General features: G+C 39.3%; 1 protein-coding gene across 9 annotated transcripts; it reads left to right on the top strand.

Annotated features, from left to right (window-relative positions):
- Positions 1-7,836: 7,836 nt before the first annotated feature.
- LOC110509509 (alpha-N-acetylgalactosaminide alpha-2,6-sialyltransferase 6) lies at positions 7,837-19,986 on the top strand. Of its 9 annotated transcripts, none has more exons than XM_090227287.1 (8): positions 7,861-7,952; positions 8,572-8,651; positions 11,491-11,697; positions 11,965-12,004; positions 17,389-17,807; positions 18,092-18,199; positions 18,419-18,487; positions 18,602-19,986. In XM_090227287.1, exons 5-8 carry the CDS (start codon positions 17,392-17,394, stop codon positions 18,786-18,788), a joined length of 780 nt encoding a protein of 259 aa, XP_090083413.1. In that variant the 5' UTR covers positions 7,861-7,952; positions 8,572-8,651; positions 11,491-11,697; positions 11,965-12,004; positions 17,389-17,391; the 3' UTR covers positions 18,789-19,986. The 9 variants fall into 9 exon arrangements, with proteins under 9 accessions (XP_021446085.2, XP_021446087.2, XP_021446088.2 ...); XM_090227285.1 differs by having other exon boundaries at positions 18,416-18,487; XM_090227286.1 differs by having other exon boundaries at positions 7,875-7,948; positions 18,416-18,487.
- The last annotated feature ends 490 nt before the right edge of the window (positions 19,987-20,476 follow it).

The raw sequence follows: 20,476 nt of genomic DNA, 5'->3' as shown, positions 1-20,476 counted from the left end.
CCAGGACATAGACATATCTGATATTGGCAGAAATATTAAATTCTTGTTAATCTAACTGCACTGTCCAGTTTACCGTAGCTATTACAGTGAAATAATACCATGCTATTGTTTGAGGAGAATGCACAGTTTTGAACATAAAAAGTTATTAATAAACCAATTAGGCACATTTGGGCAGTCTTGATACAAAATTTTGAACAGAAACGCAATGGTTCATTGGATCAGTCTAAAACATTGCACATACACTGCTGCCATCTAGTAGCCAAAAGCTAAATTGCAGCTGGGCTGGAATAATACACAATGGCCTTTCTCTTGCATTTCAAAGATGATGGTATAAAAAAATACAGAAGAACGGTTGTTTTTTTCTTTGTATTATCTTTTTCCAGATCTATTGTGTTATATTCTCCTACATTCCTTTCACATTTCCACAAACTTCAAAGTGTTTCCTTTCAAATGGTACCAAGAATATGCATATCCTTGCTTCAGGGCATGAGTTACAGGCAGTTAGATTTGGGTATGTCATTTTAGGCAAAAATGGAAAAAAACGGGTCCGATCCTGAAGAGGTTTTAACTGCCTTGTTCAGGGGCAGAACAACAGATTTTTACCTTGTCAGCTTGGGGATTCAACCTAGCAACCTCGGTTACTGGTCCAACACTCTAACCACAAGGCCACCTGCCGCCCCAACATACATGTTTTGTATGCAACAAGGAACTAAAGTTAATATTGAAAAAAACTGCAACGGAATATACTTTTTGGCCCAAATGCAAAGCCTTATGTTTAGGGCAAATCCAACACAACAAATCACTGAGTAACTGCCTCCTTATTGTCAAGCATGGTGGTGTCTGCATCATGGTATGGGTATGCTTGACATCGTTAAAAACAGTGGAGTTTTTCAGGATGAAAAGAAACGGGATGGAGCTAAGCAAAGGCAAATTACTAAAGGAAAACCTGGTTCAGTCTGCTTTCCACCAGACACTGGAAGAGGAATAACCTTCAACACAATGACAAATCTACACTGGAGTTGCTTACAAAGAAGACAGTGACTGTTCCTGAGTTGCCAAGTATTGTTTGGACTTAAATTTGATTGGAAATCTATTGCAATACTTTTAAATTGTCTAGACATTATCCCCAACATATTGATAGAGCTTGAGGAATTATGAAAATAATAATGGCTAATATTGCACAATCCTGGTGTTTGTCACACCCAGACCATAGTTTGCTTTGTATGTTTCTATGTTTTGTTTGGTCAGGGTGTGATCTGAGTGGGCATTCTATGTTGGATGTCTAGTTTGTCTGTTTCTGTGTTTGGCCTGATATGGTTCTCAATCAGAGGCAGGTGTTAGTCGTTGTCTCTGATTGGGAACCATATTTAGGTAGCCTGTTTTGTTGTTGTGGTTGATTGTCTATGTTAGTTGCTTGTGCCAGCACAGTTCTTATAGCGTCACGGTAATTTTTCGTTTATTGTTTTGTATTCAGTGATTTCTTTAATTAAAATATCATCATGAACACATATCGCGCTGCGTTTTGGTCCGATCCCTGCTACACCTCCTCTTTAGACGAAGAGGAGGAAATCAGCCGTGACAGTGTTAAGCTCTAAAAAAACTTACCCAAGAAGACTCACAGCTGTGATCAAGGTCAAAGGTGTTTCCAAGGGGAATGACTACTTTTGCAAGGCACTGTAATGTCCAATACCAAGGTAGGGCCAAAACCGTATGTATTTGGAGAGTGAAGCTAAAATGTGACATTTTGTATTTTAAATTAAAGGTTTCATGTACTATAACTTTAATACACTTTAAGTGAATTTGTCCAAATAATTACGGCTTCTTCAAATTGGGACTATATACATAAAGTGATTTCATTTCTAAATTGTGACAAGGTGACCTCTACTATCGCCTCATATGAAACATTTGATCTCAAATCCAAAATTCTGGAGTTTAGAGTCAAATTGTGCATTTTGGCTTCACTGTCAAAATACATATGGTGTTGGTTGTACAGTATATCTTCAATTCATTCTAGGCGATTAGATGACGTAAACTTACCTTCCAGAGCATGGCTTCCACCTCACTTTCTGCTCCTGACCATTTATTATGCAACAAATGAGATGTTGGTTTTATTTTAAAGCTGCATTTTTTTAATGCAGAAATCGCTCCGCCATTTCATGGTAGCTAATATCAGCTGTTTGAAGCTGTTGTACAAAACCAAAGTGAAAGACTCAAGAATGGGAAGCATAGAAATAATGCACACTGTAGAACAGATATATTGCTTCTTCGTCTTGCTTTCAAGTAAAATGATCTGTAACCACCCAAAAAGTTACATATTGCCACTTTAACTACAAGGCCTATGCACTGCAAGTTAACTACAATTGGTGTTGTACTAGGATTAGCCTGTAAATGCAGTCACAGGAATTTCAATGTACTGCAAATTGACCTCCTTTGAGGTTCTATTGGCAAGAATCTTGAGAATAGGGACAATCATTTGCCCCTGATGCACTGGACACTGAAACAATAAATCCTTGTATTTATTTAATCAACACCCACCAGAACATGAATAACGTTAGCAGGCCAATCATTTGCATTATTCATGTTACATCTATGCCCAGCCTTAGACTACACTCTTAGAAATGGTTCTTTGGCTGTCACCATGAGAGAACCCTTTTTGGTTCTGGGTAGAACCCTTAAGACAAAGGGTTGTACATGGAACACAATAGAGTTCTAACTAGAACCAAAAAGGGTTATCCTTTGGGGACAGCTGAAGAACCCTGTTGGAACCCTTTTTTCTAAGAGGGTACAGTATGCCTGCCTCCTGAAAAGTAGGGGACCATCAATCACTGGAATTTTAATTAATTTATTAAAACATAATTGAAGTTATTGACATCAACATTTGAGTGAACAATACAAGTTCTGATACTGATTTACCTCTTTGCATTTAGTCATATTTCCTCTTCCTTGGTCGGGGTTGGATGGGGTTGACTGTGTCATGCTCAGCGGGTTGGATTTTTTTGAGGGTGACAGGACTTTCTCCCGTCTTTGGTTCGGTTTGGGTGTAAATGGTCTCCTGGGTGATGGGGGGTCGTTGGGGGTTTAACCTGGTTGAGGATAGTGTAGCTGGTCTCCTGGGCGGTGGGGGATGTTGGGGGTTCAACCTGGTTGAGGATGGGGGCGTAGCTGGTCTCCTGGGCGGTGGGGGATATTGGGGGTTCAACCTGGTTGGGGATGGGGGTATAGCTGATCTCCTGGGGGCCAACTGTATCAGACAGTTCTTTGGCAGCAACAGGAGGTTTAGAGGGTTGTAGTGTGGGGGCATGGGTGTTGATTTTCACTGTGAAATAGAACATATTAAGGAAATGGGACAGACAAGTGGACAACAGTTTCCATTTGGCAGAGGTGAGAATGTATATTTAAACAATATGGCCCGAGGATGTTTGGTATATGATCAACATACTACGGCTAAGGGCAGTTCTTATGCATGACACAATGCGGCTAGATACAGCCCTTTGCCGTGGTATATTGGCCATATATCACAAACCCCAGAGGTGCCTTAGCAGTAAAAATAAATGTTTTGTCATACCCGTGGTATAGGGTCTGATATACCAAGGTTTTCAGACAATCTGCATTCAGGGCTGGAACCACCCAGTTTATAAATAAACGTATACATAGGATATGTGAAAAGAATGTGTTGAAATGTTGCTTGTCTGAACAAACTCCTCTACTTTAATAATATCTATACATGAAACGTACATAGCTTTACAATTGTAGAAACTAACAAACAATCTAACTAAACAGCAGACTAAACAAAAGGAAGAAAAACATTCAACTAAATACTTTGGCGTGAACAGGTGTCCTTTGTCCTGGTCTTGTCCACATTCTGATTATGCCCACATTTGTAGAAATGCGTCTACACATGGTCTTATCCGTCCACTGTGTCCGCATTGTGAATAGATTTACTGTTCCCGCCTTGTATACTAATTCTTTGACAGATATTTTTTCAAAATGATACTTATTTATTTAAATATATATATATATATATATATTCCGTAAGTCAATGATGCCTACTGTCAATGGTTTTAGATGGCAGGATGATTTAAATGGCTTCACTGTAAACTCCAGACGTGGTCAGGAAGATCTGATCACTGATTATTTTAATTGTTTAACACCTGTCTGAAAATGTGGGCACAATCAGACTGTGGACAAGATCAAGGCATATAAAAACATTTTTAAACCAGGTATAAACGGGGCTAAATAGAGGTAAGAAGGGCTCAAGGAAAGGGTGTGAGTGAGCAGGTGTTGTGCGATGTGTGAGTGTGTGAAATAGAAGAGGTGTGTGAGAATGGGGGAGGTAAGGGTAGGCCATGGTGAAGAGGTGTGTTTTTAGGCAGGACTGAAAAATGATGATGGACTCAGTCGCGGATGGCTGGAGGGAGGGAGTTCCAGAGCCTAGGAGCAACCCTGTAGAAGGCCTTGTCACTGAAACTAGGGGGTTGGAACTGGGGATGACAAGGTGGCCAACTGTGGTAGAACTGAGACAGCATAAGGGCTGGTAGGAGAGAAGGTCAGAGAGGTAAGGGGCATCTCCACTGTTGAAAACGAAATGCTAGTCTAAAAGAAATGTGAGATAATATCTAGATGCTTTTTATAGTGGAGATCAAGTTAATAAATTGCCTGGCTGGGCTGATGAGACAGTGGATTGTGCAGTCAGATGGAACAGAGTAAACAGGCATTTTAACATCATAGATTTAGCTGGTGGTAACTTGTGGAATAGACACCGGCTGGAATGCGGTTTTAAACCGCATTTAGAATTCACGATTAGACCCACCTGTTGTATAAAATATTGTATTCAATAGTCAATTAAGAAAATTGGCTACTTTTTACAAGTGTCAGTCCTCATATTTCTAATCTTAGACCTTTAGCCAATGGCTAAATTAGGCTACAGTATTTTAATCACTATTACATTGAAACTACTATTGGTAAGTCCAGTGATGCCAAATCGAATTTGATTGTTAATATTTGTCATAATTATGCATTTTAATTTCTGCACTCTTAAGATCCAATGTTTTGTAATGTAGATTTTATGACGCACTGGCAATGTTCAGCAACGTATTATGTTTTCTCCTGTTCACTGCTGTCCATGTATTTCAATGTACTGAAACTCTGTTTGGCTTTCCTATCAGAAATGCATTTATCTTAACTACATTTAAAATGTTCAAATATATTTATTATGTCCGTGGTTCAAAAGTTACAAGAATCATGAATTTAGTGTCACTGAAACTTAATAACGTGCTGGTCATATACTATCAGTGAAAGTGACTGATTATGTTAGTGTGTTATTGGTTTAATGTAACTTTAATACAAGGTCTGACGGTGCCTGATGTTCTGATATTAATTCTTAATAGATGTATTATAAATGTTTACAGTAGGCCTATTGCGTACTCTATATTCAGTACTGTTTATTCAGTAGTATTATCTGGTTTTCCCAACCTTGAAAATGTGAAAAATGTGGGGCGGCAGGTAGCCTAGTGGTTTGAGCATTGGGCCAGGATCCGAAAGGTTGCTGGATTGAGTCCCCGAGCTGACAAGGTAAAAAATCTGCCGTTCTGCCCCTGAACAAGGCAGTTAACCCACTGCTCCCCGGTAGGCCATAATTGTAAATATGAATTTGTTCTTAACTGACTTGCCTAGTTGAATAAAGGTTCAATTTAAAAATAAATATATTCTGTATGAGTTAGATACCAGACAGCTGCGTCTAGGTTATCTACTCCAGGCCCCAATGAAAAATCGATCCAGCAGGGACATTGAAAATAGCAAGGCTGGTAATTAATGGAAACTATTTAATGTAAAACTACAGACCCAGTGAAATGTAAGGAACTCGAGTACAGTAAATCCGAGAAGGGTATAGTTCTGAGTACTGTACTGAACGGTACTCTACTTTCATGTATTGAACTGTACTCCTCGAGTTTACTATACAGTAAAGTACAATACAGTATATTATAGACCTCTATGTTTGGGCCACATTAGAATATAATTTGACATAAATTGATTAGACTATAACTGAATGAAAACAGATTATATTAACTCAATCATAATTGGCTTGAATAAATTACCAATGTTAGATGTAGATAGTTTAGGAATACTTTATTTTCCTCTTTTGATAAGATATGACAAGTTGTACTCATGGATTAAATTAATTGGCAAAAAGTAAGTATACCAACACAAGCTTTACATCAAAATGTGTAGAGTAGCCTAAATTGCCACAGTAGATTATCTCTGAGTGGTATATGGTGGCAGAAATTGAGATCAGCTGTGCTGCGTATTCTGGTGATCTTAACACACATTGATATGGTTTAATGAGAGACCACCTAGTGTTGAGATGGTGCTCAATGTTTGCAATTTATCCTCAAATACTAGCTTCTGTGTCGTTATAAATTATTTCTAAACATCTTAATAATCAAGAAATAGTTACATAAATACAATGGCCCATTATTCATTCATATCTAATTGTTTGCCAAACGTACAACCCAGAAATTGCTCAGTCATCATGATTATCATATTCTTATGCCATACATAATATACTGTATTTATTGTATGAGCTGACAGTGCTGTAAATTATATGTAATAATAAAACACACCAGCTATTAGACAAGAAATCCCTGGCATTTCCACTGCAGTGATGAAATGTTGATGACGCAACCCAGCTAGCACATAACATTCTTTGAACCACATGTTTCAGAGCTTGTTGAGAGCATGGTTGTCCTATGGTTATTTTGCATACAACCTTCCCACAACTTTCTAGAAATGGTGCAGGAGACTTGATTAGCTTCGGACCATTCTCAGCACATTTAAGGAATGTTATTTTATTGGTATTTCATTACTTCTAGGAATGTTGTCCAACTGGTTTGACATTGGGAATGTTCTCAAATAGGTAAGAACATTAGCAAACAATGTTCTTCTGTGGGAATTTCAGTCTTTCAGCATAACATTTTCTGCAGGTTTTGCCATGGCTTTATTTAGTCTATCTGTGGGCCAGTGACACAAAATCTCAATTTAATCCATTTTAAATTCAGGCTGTAACACAACAAAATGTAGAAAAGTCAAGGGGTGTGAATACTTTAAAAATTACATTCTCAGCATCAACAACTCTTAAGTGTGTTTGGGTGTGTTGGCCACGCCCACTAATTGGCCACACCTGATCTTAATGAGTGCTTGTTTCCTTTGAAATGTGGTCTGTTTGAATAGACTTAAATTAACACCTTTGTATGAGTTTAAAAAAACATGTCATGCTAGTTCCATGCTGCCGGCGCAGTGGACTAATTCTATGGATAGAGAACAGAAGAGCATTGATTTACATCTCACTGCCATGCCACAATAAACAATAGGTTTGCATGATTAATGCCTAACCAAATTAATTTGTGCTTGGAGTTCAAAGCAGTTAACCTAAACTAAGCTAGCAGGGTTATTAAAAGTCTTACTGAAATATTCTGTGAAAGTTAAGGAAGTTATTAAAAAACCTCCATATATCCTTTAAATTTAGTTCAAAACGTTCAAAACATTCACAACATTTAGAGAATGATCTCATAACGTTATTTAATTACCTCCAATAACCTATCATTTCCATTCTCAGACGTTAATAAAACCTCCTAGGAAAACTTTCAGGGAACCATAGTAAAACGTTCTCAGAACCTCCCTGCACCTAAAAATTAAGTTCCAAGAACATGTGGGAATTTTCACTTCTGTTCTCAGAATGTTTAAAAACGTTCTGTTTACCGGTCAGAACGTATGACTTCTTTCCCAGAGCCAATGGGGAAACTAAAAACGAACGTTCCAACAACTTCCAATTATCAAAATGTGCTAGCTGGGGAGCCAGTCCCCTCCTACAATTGTGCAGGAAGATGGTGCAAGCGCTGACAGATCAAACGTCAATGGTGCACGGACGGAACTCATATGGATAAAACTCGGAGTTGGTAAGCAACCCTCGTTTTCATTGCATTTTGTCATTAATCCACTGTTATTGTTGAATGACCGCTATTATGGTTTAAAATAAAGCTATTTATGGTGTCAACACGAATCGTCTCTGATGTCTGGCTGCGTGAGCGGTAAGGCAACTGGTTTAGGAAAATTGTCATGTCTCCCATAGTGATAGCTTTATTCTATTTGATTGTTATTTTTTAATGTGTTTCGATAGGCTCGGATTAACAGTTTTGTCCAAACAGATTTCAGTGCGCTAAAATGAAATGTGGGCGCAACAAATATCCCTTTCTATTTAAACCAGGGGTGTTTGTTTTGATAAACCACTGCACCTGTTCTGTAAAACAGGGCCTAGGCTGATTTATGTTATCATTCGGAATTGCACACTTCTCAAGAATTTGGCAACCATCCTATGGCAAACATTTAGTTTTTTATTTTCCTTATTTTTTTGCAATGCAATAAACACTAGATTATTCTGCAGCACAATATATTGCTTTTGTATTATTTCCCATTGTGACCTACAACAGGATTAGTGACATGGTATTGTCAATATAAGCACACGCACATAGCAGCCTATGAAAGTGTGTTCATTATGGATCATCTGACTCTTGACAGGGGTGGTGGCCAGAAAAGCACATAACATGTGATGTCGCTCAGCCTGATCTAGAAGCATGGGGCTGAGGCTAGTTGACAAGGTAAGTTAATTCTGAGTATTGATACACCCTCAGTTACTGTTCATAAATATAACTACAAGGCACCTGAAATGCTTATTTCTAGATTAAATTAACTGTTTTTGTAGAATTTGCTATCAAGTATAATTACTGATGCACTGTCCATAATAGGCCTATGTTTTGTACAATTTTATAGCATAACATTATGTATGTTGCATATGGTGCAAAGATGCTAAATAAACCTAAACTTGACAGTGTATTTGGAAAGTATTCAGACCCCCTTTTCCACATTTTGTTACATTATAGCCTTATTCTAAAATTGATTAAATTAAAACATTTCCTCATCAACCTACACACAATACCCGTCAATGACATAGCAAAAACTGTTTGTTTTTTTTATACATTTTTACAAATGTATACAAATGAAACATATTACATTTCCATAAGTATTCAGACATTTTGCTATGAGACTTGAAATTTAGCTCCGGTACATCCTGTTTCAGTTGATCATCCTTGAGGTGTTTCTATAACTTGATTGAAGTCCACCTGTGGTAAATTCAATAGATTGGACATGATTTGTAAAGGCATACACCTGTCAGTTGACCGTGCATGTCAGAGTGAAAACCAAGCCATGGGGTGAAATGAATTGTCCGTAGAGCTCCGAGACAGGATTGCGTCGAGGCACAGATCTGGGGAAGGGTACCAAGAAGGGTCTGCAGCATTGGAAGTCCCCAAGAACACCGTAGCCTCCATTATTCTTAAATTGAAGAAGTTTGGAATCACCAAGACTCTTCCAAGAGCTGGGCACCCGGCCAAACTGAGCAATCAGGGGAGAAAGGCCTTGGTCAGGGAGGTAACCACAAACCCGATGGTCACTCTGACAGTGCTACAGAGTACCTATGTGGAGATGGGAGGACCTTCCAGATGGACAACCGTCTCTGCAGCACTCCACCAATCAGGCCTTTATGGTAGAGTGGCCAGACGGAAGCCACAGTTCAGTAAAAGGCACATCACAGCCCTCTGAGTTTGCCAAAAGGCACCTAAAGGACTCTTTAACCATGAGAAACAATATTCTCTGGTCTGATGAAACCAAGCTTCACATCTGAATGCCAAGCGTCACATCTGGAGGAAACCTGGCACCATCCCCACGGTGAAGCATGGTGTTGGCAGCATCATGCTGTGGGGATGTTTTTCAGCGGCAGGGACTGGGAGACTAGTCAGTATCAAGGGAAAGATGGATGGAGCAAAGTACAGAGAATTCCTTGATGAAAACCTGCTCCAGAGAACTCAGGACTTCAAACTGGGGTGACGCTTCACATTCCAACATGACAACGACCCTAAGCACACATCCAAGACAATGCAGTACTGGCTTCAGGACAAGTCTCTGAATATCCTTGAGTGGCCCAGCCAGAGCCTGGACATCTCTGGAGAGACCTGAAAATAGCAGTCCAGTGACACACCCCATCCAACCTGACAGCGCTTGAGAGGATTTGCAGAGAAGAATGGGACAAACTCCTCAAATACAGGTGTGCCAAGCTTGTTGTGTCATACCCAAGAAGACTCTAGGTTGTAATTTTTATTTATTTATTTTTTATTTCACCTTTATTTAACCAGGTAGGCAAGTTGAGAACAAGTTCTCATTTACAATTGCGACCTGGCCAAGATAAAGCAAAGCAGTTCGACAGATACAACGACAGAGTTACACATGGAGTAAAACAAACATAGTCAATAATACAGTATAAACAAGTCTATATACGATGTGAGCAAATGAGGTGAGAAGGGAGGTAAAGGCAAAAAAAGGCCATGGTGGCAAAGTAAATACAATATAGCAAGTAAAACATTGGAATGGTAGATTTGCAAAGTAGAAATAAAAAATAATGGGGTGCAAAGGAGCTAAATAAATTAATTAAAATACAGTAGGGAAAGAGGTAGTTGTTTGGCCTAAATTATAGGTGGGCTATGTACAGGTGCAGTAATCTGTGAGCTGCTCTGACAGTTGGTGCTTAAAGCTAGTGAGGGAGATAAGTGTTTCCAGTTTCAGAGATTTTTGTAGTTTGTTCCAGTCATTGGCAGCAGAGAACTGGAAGGAGAGGCGGCCAAAGAAAGAATTGGTTTTGGGGGTGACCAGAGAGATACCTGCTGGAGCGTGTGCTACAGGTGGGAGATGCTATGGTGACCAGCGAGCTGAGATAAGGGGGGACTTTACCTAGCAGGGTTTTGTAGATGACATGGAGCCAGTGGGTTTGGCGACGAGTATGAAGCGAGGGCCAGCCAACGAGAGCGTACAGGTCGCAATGGTGGGTAGTATATGGGGCTTTGGTGACAAAACGGATTGCACTGTGATAGACTGCATACAATTTGTTGAGTAGGGTATTGGAGGCTATTTTGTAAATGACGTCGCCAAAGTCGAGGATTGGTAGGATGGTCAGTTTTACAAGGGTATGTTTGGCAGCATGAGTTGCTGGTGAAGGTGCTTCGACAAAGTACTGAGTAAAGGGTCTGAATACTTATGTAAATGTAATATTTCAGTTAAAATATATTAGTTTTTTTATATAACAATTTAATCAATTTTAGAATAAGGCTGTAACATAACAAAATGTGGAAAAAGTGAAGGAGTTTGAATCACCAGTTTGCCCTGCAAATGGGATTTGAGCAGCTTTCAATTTTTATTTTTTTTACTGAAAGTCAGATCGACAACAAAGCACTAACATTGATCCCGGCACCCAGAACCAAATACAGTGTACACGCTGGCCAGTTAATCGATTTGTTACCTTCCTGTAACAGTCTGTCACTAAAGAGTAACAAACAACACAGCAATAACTTGATGTATATCATTTACATGTACCCCCCTCATCTTTTCCAGCAAGGGCAGCAGAGCCAGAAGATGGTGATCTTCGGAGCCATCTTCCTCCTTATGACCCTCCTCATCCTCTATAGCTCCAACAGTGCCAACGACATCAGCCCCTTATACAGTCCCTTCAGGGCGTCCACGCCTCATCACGCCATCAAAGTCACCGACCTCAAGAAATGGGCAGGGAAGGAGGGCTATGTTGCTGTCTATGGAAACAAGGTAACTCACACTCAGGGTTGGAATGACAGACATTCTATGGAACGTCTATTTAATCCTGGAGACCTGGTCAAGAAGGCCACCCTATTATAAAACGCATGGGAGCTCAACCAAAAATATATATATTTTTTCAACATATTGTACATGGGGCAGAACAAGTATTTAATCAGAACATGCAGTACACTACAAACAGGTAGTGGAGAGTGGGGCAAATTGAACTGTCTAGAGAAATATAGTATGGTTTCTAACAAAGATATCTACATATTTCAGGATGTTGTGTATCCCTCAAGAATTAATGTAAACATTACAGGTAAGTTGAGCTGTGGAACAGGGTAAGTTCAGCCGCCTAGAAGTGTCAGTACTGAATTGAGTATTACCACTACCTTTTTAAATCCATGTATATCTTTATTTCCCAAACAATTTAACACAATCCAAACCACTGTCTTTTTAATAGTTTGAAGCATATTTTAACACTGGCTTACTGGCTTACTACGTAACAAACACTTTGTACTTGGCTCAACTTACCCTATGGCCATTGGCTCAACTTACCCTATGGCAAACATTTACTATATTAGCCCACACAGTTACAAGTCATACTTGAGTAAAAGTAAAGCTACCTTAATAGAAAATGACTCATTTGAAAGTCACCCAGTGAAATACTACTTGAGTAAAAGTCTAAAAGTATTTGTTTTTAAATATACATAAGTATCAAAAGTAAATGTCATTGCTATAATATCTTAAGGATAAGTGTAAAAGTATAAATTTGCTTATACCACAATGTTTTATGTATTTATTGATAGCCAGAGGCACAGTCCAATGCTCAGACAATTTACAAATCAAGTATTTGTGTTTAGTGAGTCTGCCAGATCAGAGGAAGTAGGGATGACCATGAATGTTCTCTTGATATGTGTGATTTTGACCATTTTCCTAAGCATTCAAAATGTAGCGAATAGTTTTGGGTGTCTAGGAAAATATAAGGAGTAAAAAGTACATTATTTTCTTTAGTATGTAGTGATGTAAAAAGTTGTAAAATATCAATGACGACTAAAGTATTTCTACTTAAGTACTTTACACCACTGCAAGGATGCACTTTCATGCCAGGTTTAGGACCTCATATTGAAGCTTATAGAGACCCCAACTGATGTACAGAACAATCTTAAAATTATCTACTTTAGTTTTTATACAAGCATCATAAAACCTCAAGCAAGTTAGGTCCCAAAAATGTGTTAATCACTTTTTCCATGTGATCTTATCCTTCAGACTCTGGAATGATGACCTCTTCCTAAATATTTGGTCAAATTATTAATTTTATGTATGGTTTCCTATTAACGAGTGGCTCAATGTATCCCTTTAGCTCAACTTACCCCACTCTCCCCTACAGTAAGCTTACCCAACATAATAATATGGTGGTAATAATCATATTAATATGCAGGGCACCCTTGTAACAATCAGTATAACATATAAATGTACTCCCACCCAGAAGCATAAAAACATTACTATTTGCTTCCCCCAAAGGGTTCAAATAATCTGGGTCAAGTCAGCTATTTTTAGGGCACCTCCAGCAGTCTAGGTGTAATTTGAACCCTGTTCCCGCTCACACTTGCGGCATCAAGTTGTATCGGTGGATACATTCATTTTTTCAACACTGGTTAAATGTAGCTATGTACTGCGTGATTCATAGACGCAATCATGCACAGCCCAAAAACAAAACATGCATTTATTTTTAGGAACATCCCAAGTCCAAAATGAAGTAAAACTTCACTGTCCCTAGTGGAAAGCTGTTGCAGTCCATACAACTGTGTTCATATAGCTGTGTAGAATTGTGGTGTGCTTGTTTACACTGCACATGTACTGTATGTTTATATTTGTGCATGGGTTTTCATTAAATGAGTCCCTTTTGTGTAGTGTAACTTGGTGGGGGGAAAAAACGTTCAACTCAACGCACATGTTCAACTTAATCATCTAAATGTTTTCCCATCTCAAGAGAGAGGCACTCTTTTTTTTCTTTTATTCTATGTGCCAAATAAAGTAGCAGGGTTGACTTAAAATCAGCCGCAAATCCCCTTGTGACAAGGGAATGGAAGCTTCCCAGCTAGCACATTTGGTTCCTTGGAAGTTGTGGGAATGTTTTTGGTTTCCTGTTGGTTCTGGGAACAAAGCCATACGTTTCCTGACCGGTAAAACAAAACATTGTTTTTATACGTTCTGAGAACGTAAGGTAAATGTCAGCTGTTCTGGGAATGTACATTTTTAGGTTGCAGGGAGGTTTCATTAACGTTTGAAGAAAGGACATTACAGGTTGTTTTGAAGGTAATGTTCTGAGAACATGTTTCAATAAGACTTTTAATAATACTGCTAGCTTAGTTTGGGTTAAGTGTTTTGAACTCCAAGCACAGATAGGACACATGGAAATAAATTTGCTTTGGCATTAATCATGTAAACACTTTTTTATTGTGTTCTCCATCCATGGAATTAGTCAACTGAGCCACCAGGATGGAGCTAGCATGCCATCTTTATTTAACTCATACAAAGCTGTTAATTTGTCTATTCAAACAGACCCCATTTCAAAGGAAAAAAAGCACTCATTAGGATCAGGTGTGGCTGAATTTACTTAACAAGATAGAATGAGAGTTTTATTGAAGCTGAGAATGGAATGTAGGATTTTAACCTTTTTGGGATAGGGGGCAGCATTTTCACTTTTGGATGAATAGCGTGCCCAGAGTGAACTAACTCCTACTGTGTCCCAGATGCTAATACATGATGATTATTATTATTATTAGTAGTAGTAGTAGTAGTAGTAGTAGTATTGGATAGAAAACACTCTGAAGTTTCTAAAACTGTTTGAATGATGTTTGTGAGTATAACAGAACTCATATGGCAGGTGAAAATCTGAGAAACCCAACCAGGAAGTGGGACGTCCTGAGGTTTGTAGTTTTTCAAAGCTTGGCCTGCCGAGTACACATTGAGATATGGATGAGGTTGCACTTCCTAGGGCTTCCACTAGATGTCAACAGTCTTTAGAAACTGGTTTGAGGATTCTACTATAAAGGAGAGGCTTATGAGACCTCTGAGTCAGTGGTCTGGCAGAGAGCCTTGGTCTCATGACGCGCTCCCGACAGGGTTACTTCTCGTTCCAGTGCTTTTCTGAAGACAAAGGAATTCTCCAGTTGGAACATTATTGATGTTTTATGTTAAAAACATCCTAAAGATTGATTCTATACATCGTTTGACATGTTTCTAAAGGAATGTAACGGAACTTTGAGTTTTTGTCTGGATGAAGTGCCTGCGCCTCATGAAGATGGATTACTGGGCTGAACACGCTAACAACAAGTGGCTATTTGGATTCCTCGGAGTGCCTTCTGATGAAGATCATCAAATGTAAGTGAATATTTATGGTGTTGTTTCTAACTTTGTTGATTCCAAAATGGCGGATATTCCTCTGGCTGTTTTGGGTTCTGAGCACCGTTCTCAGATTATGCTTTTTCCGTAAAGTTTTTAAAAAATCTGACACAGCGGTTGCATTAAGGAGAAGTCTATCTTTAATTCTGTGAATAACACTTGTATCTTTTATCAATGTTTATTATGAGTATTTCTGCAAAATCACTGGATGTTTTGGAATCAAAACATTACTGCATGTAAGGCGCCAATGTAAACTGAGATTTTTGGATATAACTATGCACATTATCGAACAAAACATACATGCGTGTCATCTGATGAAGATCATCAAAGGTTAGTGATTAGTTTGATCTATATTTCTGCTTTTTGTGACTCATCTTTGGCTGGAAAAAATTGCTGTTTTTTCGACTTGGCTATGACCTAACATAATCATATGTTGTGCTTTAGCTGTAAAGCATTTTTTAAATCGGATACGATGGGTAGATTAACAACATGTTTATCTTTCATTTGTTGTATTGGTCTTGTTAATGTGTGAAGTGACATATTTCAAAAGAAAAAAAATGAATTTCACACGCTGCCTTTTCAGTGGAATGTTGCGCTAGAAAGGTTAAGTGACATTCTTAGAATGTTCTTTGAATGTTACCAATGTTTTTATGGAAGTTTCTCAAAACATGACTTTAAATAGAACCATGAGAAAACGCTATGCTGAAGTACTGAAATTCCCACCTACAGAGGATTTGGAAAGTATTCAGACCCCTTAACTTTTTCAAAATGTTACGTTACAGCCCTATTCTAAAATGTATTACAATTTTTTTTTTCTCATCAATCGACACAGTACCCCACAAAAAAACGGAAATATCTAATTTACTTAAGTGTTCAGACCCTTTACTCAGTACTTTGTTGAAGCACCTTTGGCAGCGATTACAACCAAGGCTTCTTGGGTATGATGCTACAAGCTTGTCACCTGTATTTGGGGAGTTTCCCCCGATTCTCTGCAGATCCTCTCAAGCTCTGTCAGGTTGGATGGGGAGCATCACTGCACAGCTATTTTCAGGTCTCTCCAGAGATTTTAGATTGGGTTCAAGTCCGGGCTCTGGCTAGGCCACTCAAGGACATTGAGACTTGTCCCAAAGCCACTCCTCCGTTGTCTTGGCTGTGTGCTTAGGGTTGTTGTCCTGTTGGAAGGTGAACCTTCGCCCAAGTCTGAGGTCCTGAGCGCTCTGTAGCAGGTTTTCATCAAGGATTTCTTTGTACTTTGCGCCGTTCACCTTTCCGTTGATCCTGAATAGTCTCCCAGTCCCTATTGCTGAAAAACATCCCCACAGCATGATGCTGCCACCAACATGCTTCACCTTAGGGATGGTGCCAGATTTCCCCCAGATGTGACGCTTGGCATTCAGGCCGAAGAGTTCAATCTTGGTTTCATCAGACCAAAGAATCTTGTTTCTCATGGTCTTATAGTCATTTAGGTGCCTTTTTAGCAAACTCCAAAAGGGCTGTTGTGTGTTTTTTAATGAGGAGTGGCTTCCATCTGGCCAGTCTACCATAAAGGCCTGATTGGTGGAGTGCTGCAGAGATGGTTGTCCTTCTGGAAGATTCTCCAATCTCTACAGAGGAACGTCTGTGACCATCCAGTTCTTGGTCACCTCCCTGACCAAGGCCCTTCTCCCCTGATTGCTCAGTTTGGCAGGGTGACCAGCTCTTGGAAGAGTCTTGGTGGTTCCAAATTTGCAAAAATGTCAACCTGTTTATTACTTTGTCATAATGGGGTATTGTGTGCAGATTGATGAGGATAAATGTTTTATTTGATCGCAACTGGCGAAACTGAATGTCTATCTATGGATTTCTTAAAGCTTGTGAGGGGCAACTGTCTGTCTGGGTAAAAGGCTTGACGTGTAATTTTACACCACAGAACACCAGTAGAAACGGCTCACCTGCTTTTACACTATGATTTGACTATGAGATGTTAAATTTCATTTGAAAATCTTATGTATATATATATATATAGAGAGAGTTTTGGGGGCTACGTGGGTTAATCTTCCTGAGAAATCAGAGTGCACATAGGGACATTTTGGCAAGTCATTATTCATATAAAAATCAGATGTATTGCATTTCGCATGTGGTCTATATTAAAGGGCACTTCATTTAATATAGCGGGCTTTTAAAATCCAATATTGGTGCACAATTTTTACTTAAATATCAAATGGATAAACGGGACTCATTTAATGGAACGACCCGCATGAGAGAGAGAATTATATACTGAATATATTTTCTGACATTTATCCATTCCCTCTCCAGAATATGACCCTGCACTGCCACCACTGTGCTCTGGTGACCAGCTCCAGCCATGTACTGGGCAGCGGGGCCGGACCGGAAATCGACCACACCCAGTGCGTGATCCGCATGAACGACGCCCCCACCACAGGGTACGAGCGTGACGTGGGCAACCGGACCACTCTCAGAGTGGTGGCCCACTCCAGCGTGTTCAGGGTGGTCAGGCGGCCCACCGAGTTTCTCAACCACACGGATCATAAAGCAAACTCTGCGGTCATATTCTGGGGACCGCCCACCAAGATTGGGAGAGAGGCTAAAGGAACGCTGTACCGTCTGATCCAGAGAGTGAGCATGACCTACAGTAACCTGTCCAGCTTCACAATCACGCCCAGCAAGATGCACAAGTTTGATACACTCTTTCAGAAAGAGACTGGGCGAGACAGGTGGGTGAAAGGGATGAAGGTGGGGATGAGGATGGAACAATGGGGATGATGCGAAATTAATTCAGTTTCATGAAATTTCAATTCAATATGGGATTCAGCTTCAATTCATGAATCAAATTCTAATTGAATTCTAATTACATTTCTTAATGATGATGATCACAACATGAGGATTTTCCTGGCATCTAATGATAGAAATGGCCCTATCAAGAAATACAAAAGTTTTCTTAATATATATTTTTTTCTCACTAACATTTTCATTTTTATCCTTTGGTTTCCTTCCAAAGAGCGAAGTCTCAGTCCTGGTTGAGCACTGGCTGGTTCACCATGGTGATCGCCATAGAGATGTGTGACAATATTAAAGTGTACGGGATGGTTCCACCCAGTCACTGTGGGTGAGTATGAACAAGGCTAAACATAACGATAAATCGCTAATAGCGATCTATCAATCACTTAAATCAAACTATTACATTGTGTAATCCTTAATGTGTTCAGTGAGCAAATGGTTAATCTATAATACTGATTATTATGAAACCATTGTCTGCAATTGACAGGATTGCTTTCATATACACAATGTAATATTATGTATTATGATTGTGTTCCTATGAAAGAAGCATGGCGAAGACTTTTGGGTCGAAACGTTGCACTGTAAAACAGCGAGGGGAGCATTCGACAGTGTGCGGGTATCTATCTTTCTTGTCTACAAAGGAGCCATAGAGTAATTGCTACCCATTATGTATGCTGATTGTCTTGGAGCACATTGTCAATGCAGTCATTTGTAGCACCCCTTCTCCTAGAAAAAAGCCCCAGCCCAAGAAGATGCCCTACCACTACTACAAGCCCAGGGGCCCAGAAGAGTGTGTCACCTACCTGCAGAACGAGAAGGGCCGAAAGGGACCCCACCATCGGTTCATCACGGAGAAACAGGTGTTCGCACACTGGGCCAAGCAGTATAATATCACCTTCACTCACCCCACATGGTGAGATGACTGGTTCCTCTCACAAGGTATGCCCCCTTCTCTGAAAGGTAGTCATTTCTCTTGGGAAGTACTGTAGCCCTGTGATGACTTGAAGGAAATACATGGAGTATTTATTTCACATATGAAGCTGTGGGCTTGGTTTGTAACAAATAATATAAATTAGAAATGTGTTTTATTTTACAAAGCTAGCTACAAAAGTGTACAATCTAAGTTTTACAGGAGTTAATACTGTTTTTCTGTGTACAGTAGAAAATGAAATTCCAATGAAATTCCACACTCCACATTCCACACACAAACTGTAACTCCTGGAAACCTTAGATTTGTATGCTTTTTTTTATAGCTAGTTTGGTAAAATAAAAAACACATTTCTAATTATAGGGCAACTGATGTTTAATGTAAATATAAACAAACAAAAAATATTTTTACATGTTTCTAATGTTTGTTTTAAAAAAGTCCTCAAAAGCAAATGTTATAATACAATATAATATCAACTTTCTCATACTGAGGGGAGATTGTATTATCCTAGACGTTAAAGGAATTCATTTCAGAGACATATGCTTATAGACAGTATGGCTCAAATTAAGTGACATGTTTGTTGCATTACGTTATCCAATCCAACCTTGTGTGGCTTTCACTTAACACAGTAAAAATACCAACAGAAAACTTTAAGCTTACATTTATAGCACTGTAGGTTGGCTCGTGCCAACCCAATGGAATCATAACGTTCCTGTTGAATGTAGGGGTGTGTGAGATTAAGGCATTCACACAACTGTGCTGTACTGGATGCAGAGTTTGTTTTATCCTGTCAAACCATGACACAAACATTGTCTCGTCATCTTTGACCCTTTACCTCTGTGACATCCTGAGGCATGCAGCTGTTGGAGTCTGAACGATCCAAAAGAATGTATTGCGTTATTTATTGTTAGCATTGTGCTGATTGACTTGTTATTCTTCATGAATGTTCTGTAATGTGTGTCTTGAGAACAAATAACGTTTGATAAAAGATGCATGTACATGTTTAAATTCGCATGGAATCCTATACACAGGGGATAGTAGAAACATAAGACAAAAGGGTAACAGTGGATATAGATGGAACACACCTACTGACCTGATACAAAAGACAAGGAGTACCTCCAAGAACATCTTATGGTTCTTCACTTGTGCTGTGATCTTCTATCCTTGAATAAAAAATGCTGATGGTACAGAATGTCCATTCATTTGATCCCAGAAGTGTATAAAAGGTGTGAACTATTAGTCCTTTTGACTTCCTTTCAGTGATGGTTTGTCAGTGGCCACTTCCTGTTACGAACCTTTGGCCTTGTCTGGAAATGTGGCTGCGATTTTCTTCCTCAGGCTGGACATCGAGATCAAGATGGCCTCCTGTGGAAAAGACACCGGGTGGAGGTCAGGTTGCACTCCCAGCTGATATAATGAAAGATAACAGGCCCTGAGTTTTTCCTTACATGTATAGAAACCAGTGGAGGCTGGTGACTTGAAAGAGTGAGGAGGATGGAAGACCTACGTTATAGGCTCGGACCGAACAACAAAGCGCATTTGAAAAATCATCAAAGACAAATTATTTTAACCGAAAATGTTTATAAAAGACATTTATAGTAAACTATTATGGGGAATAGGAATGAGAGCATCTTACACTGTTGGGAAGGGCAGCAGTGATTGTATGAGGCATGAGTA

This window comes from Oncorhynchus mykiss, chromosome 29, assembly GCF_057628025.1.
Source record: "Oncorhynchus mykiss isolate SJ-2025 chromosome 29, ASM5762802v1, whole genome shotgun sequence".
Lineage (NCBI taxonomy): Eukaryota > Metazoa > Chordata > Actinopteri > Salmoniformes > Salmonidae > Oncorhynchus > Oncorhynchus mykiss.
Note: the sequence above shows the minus strand (reverse complement) of the source record. Positions and strands in the feature narration are given on the sequence as shown.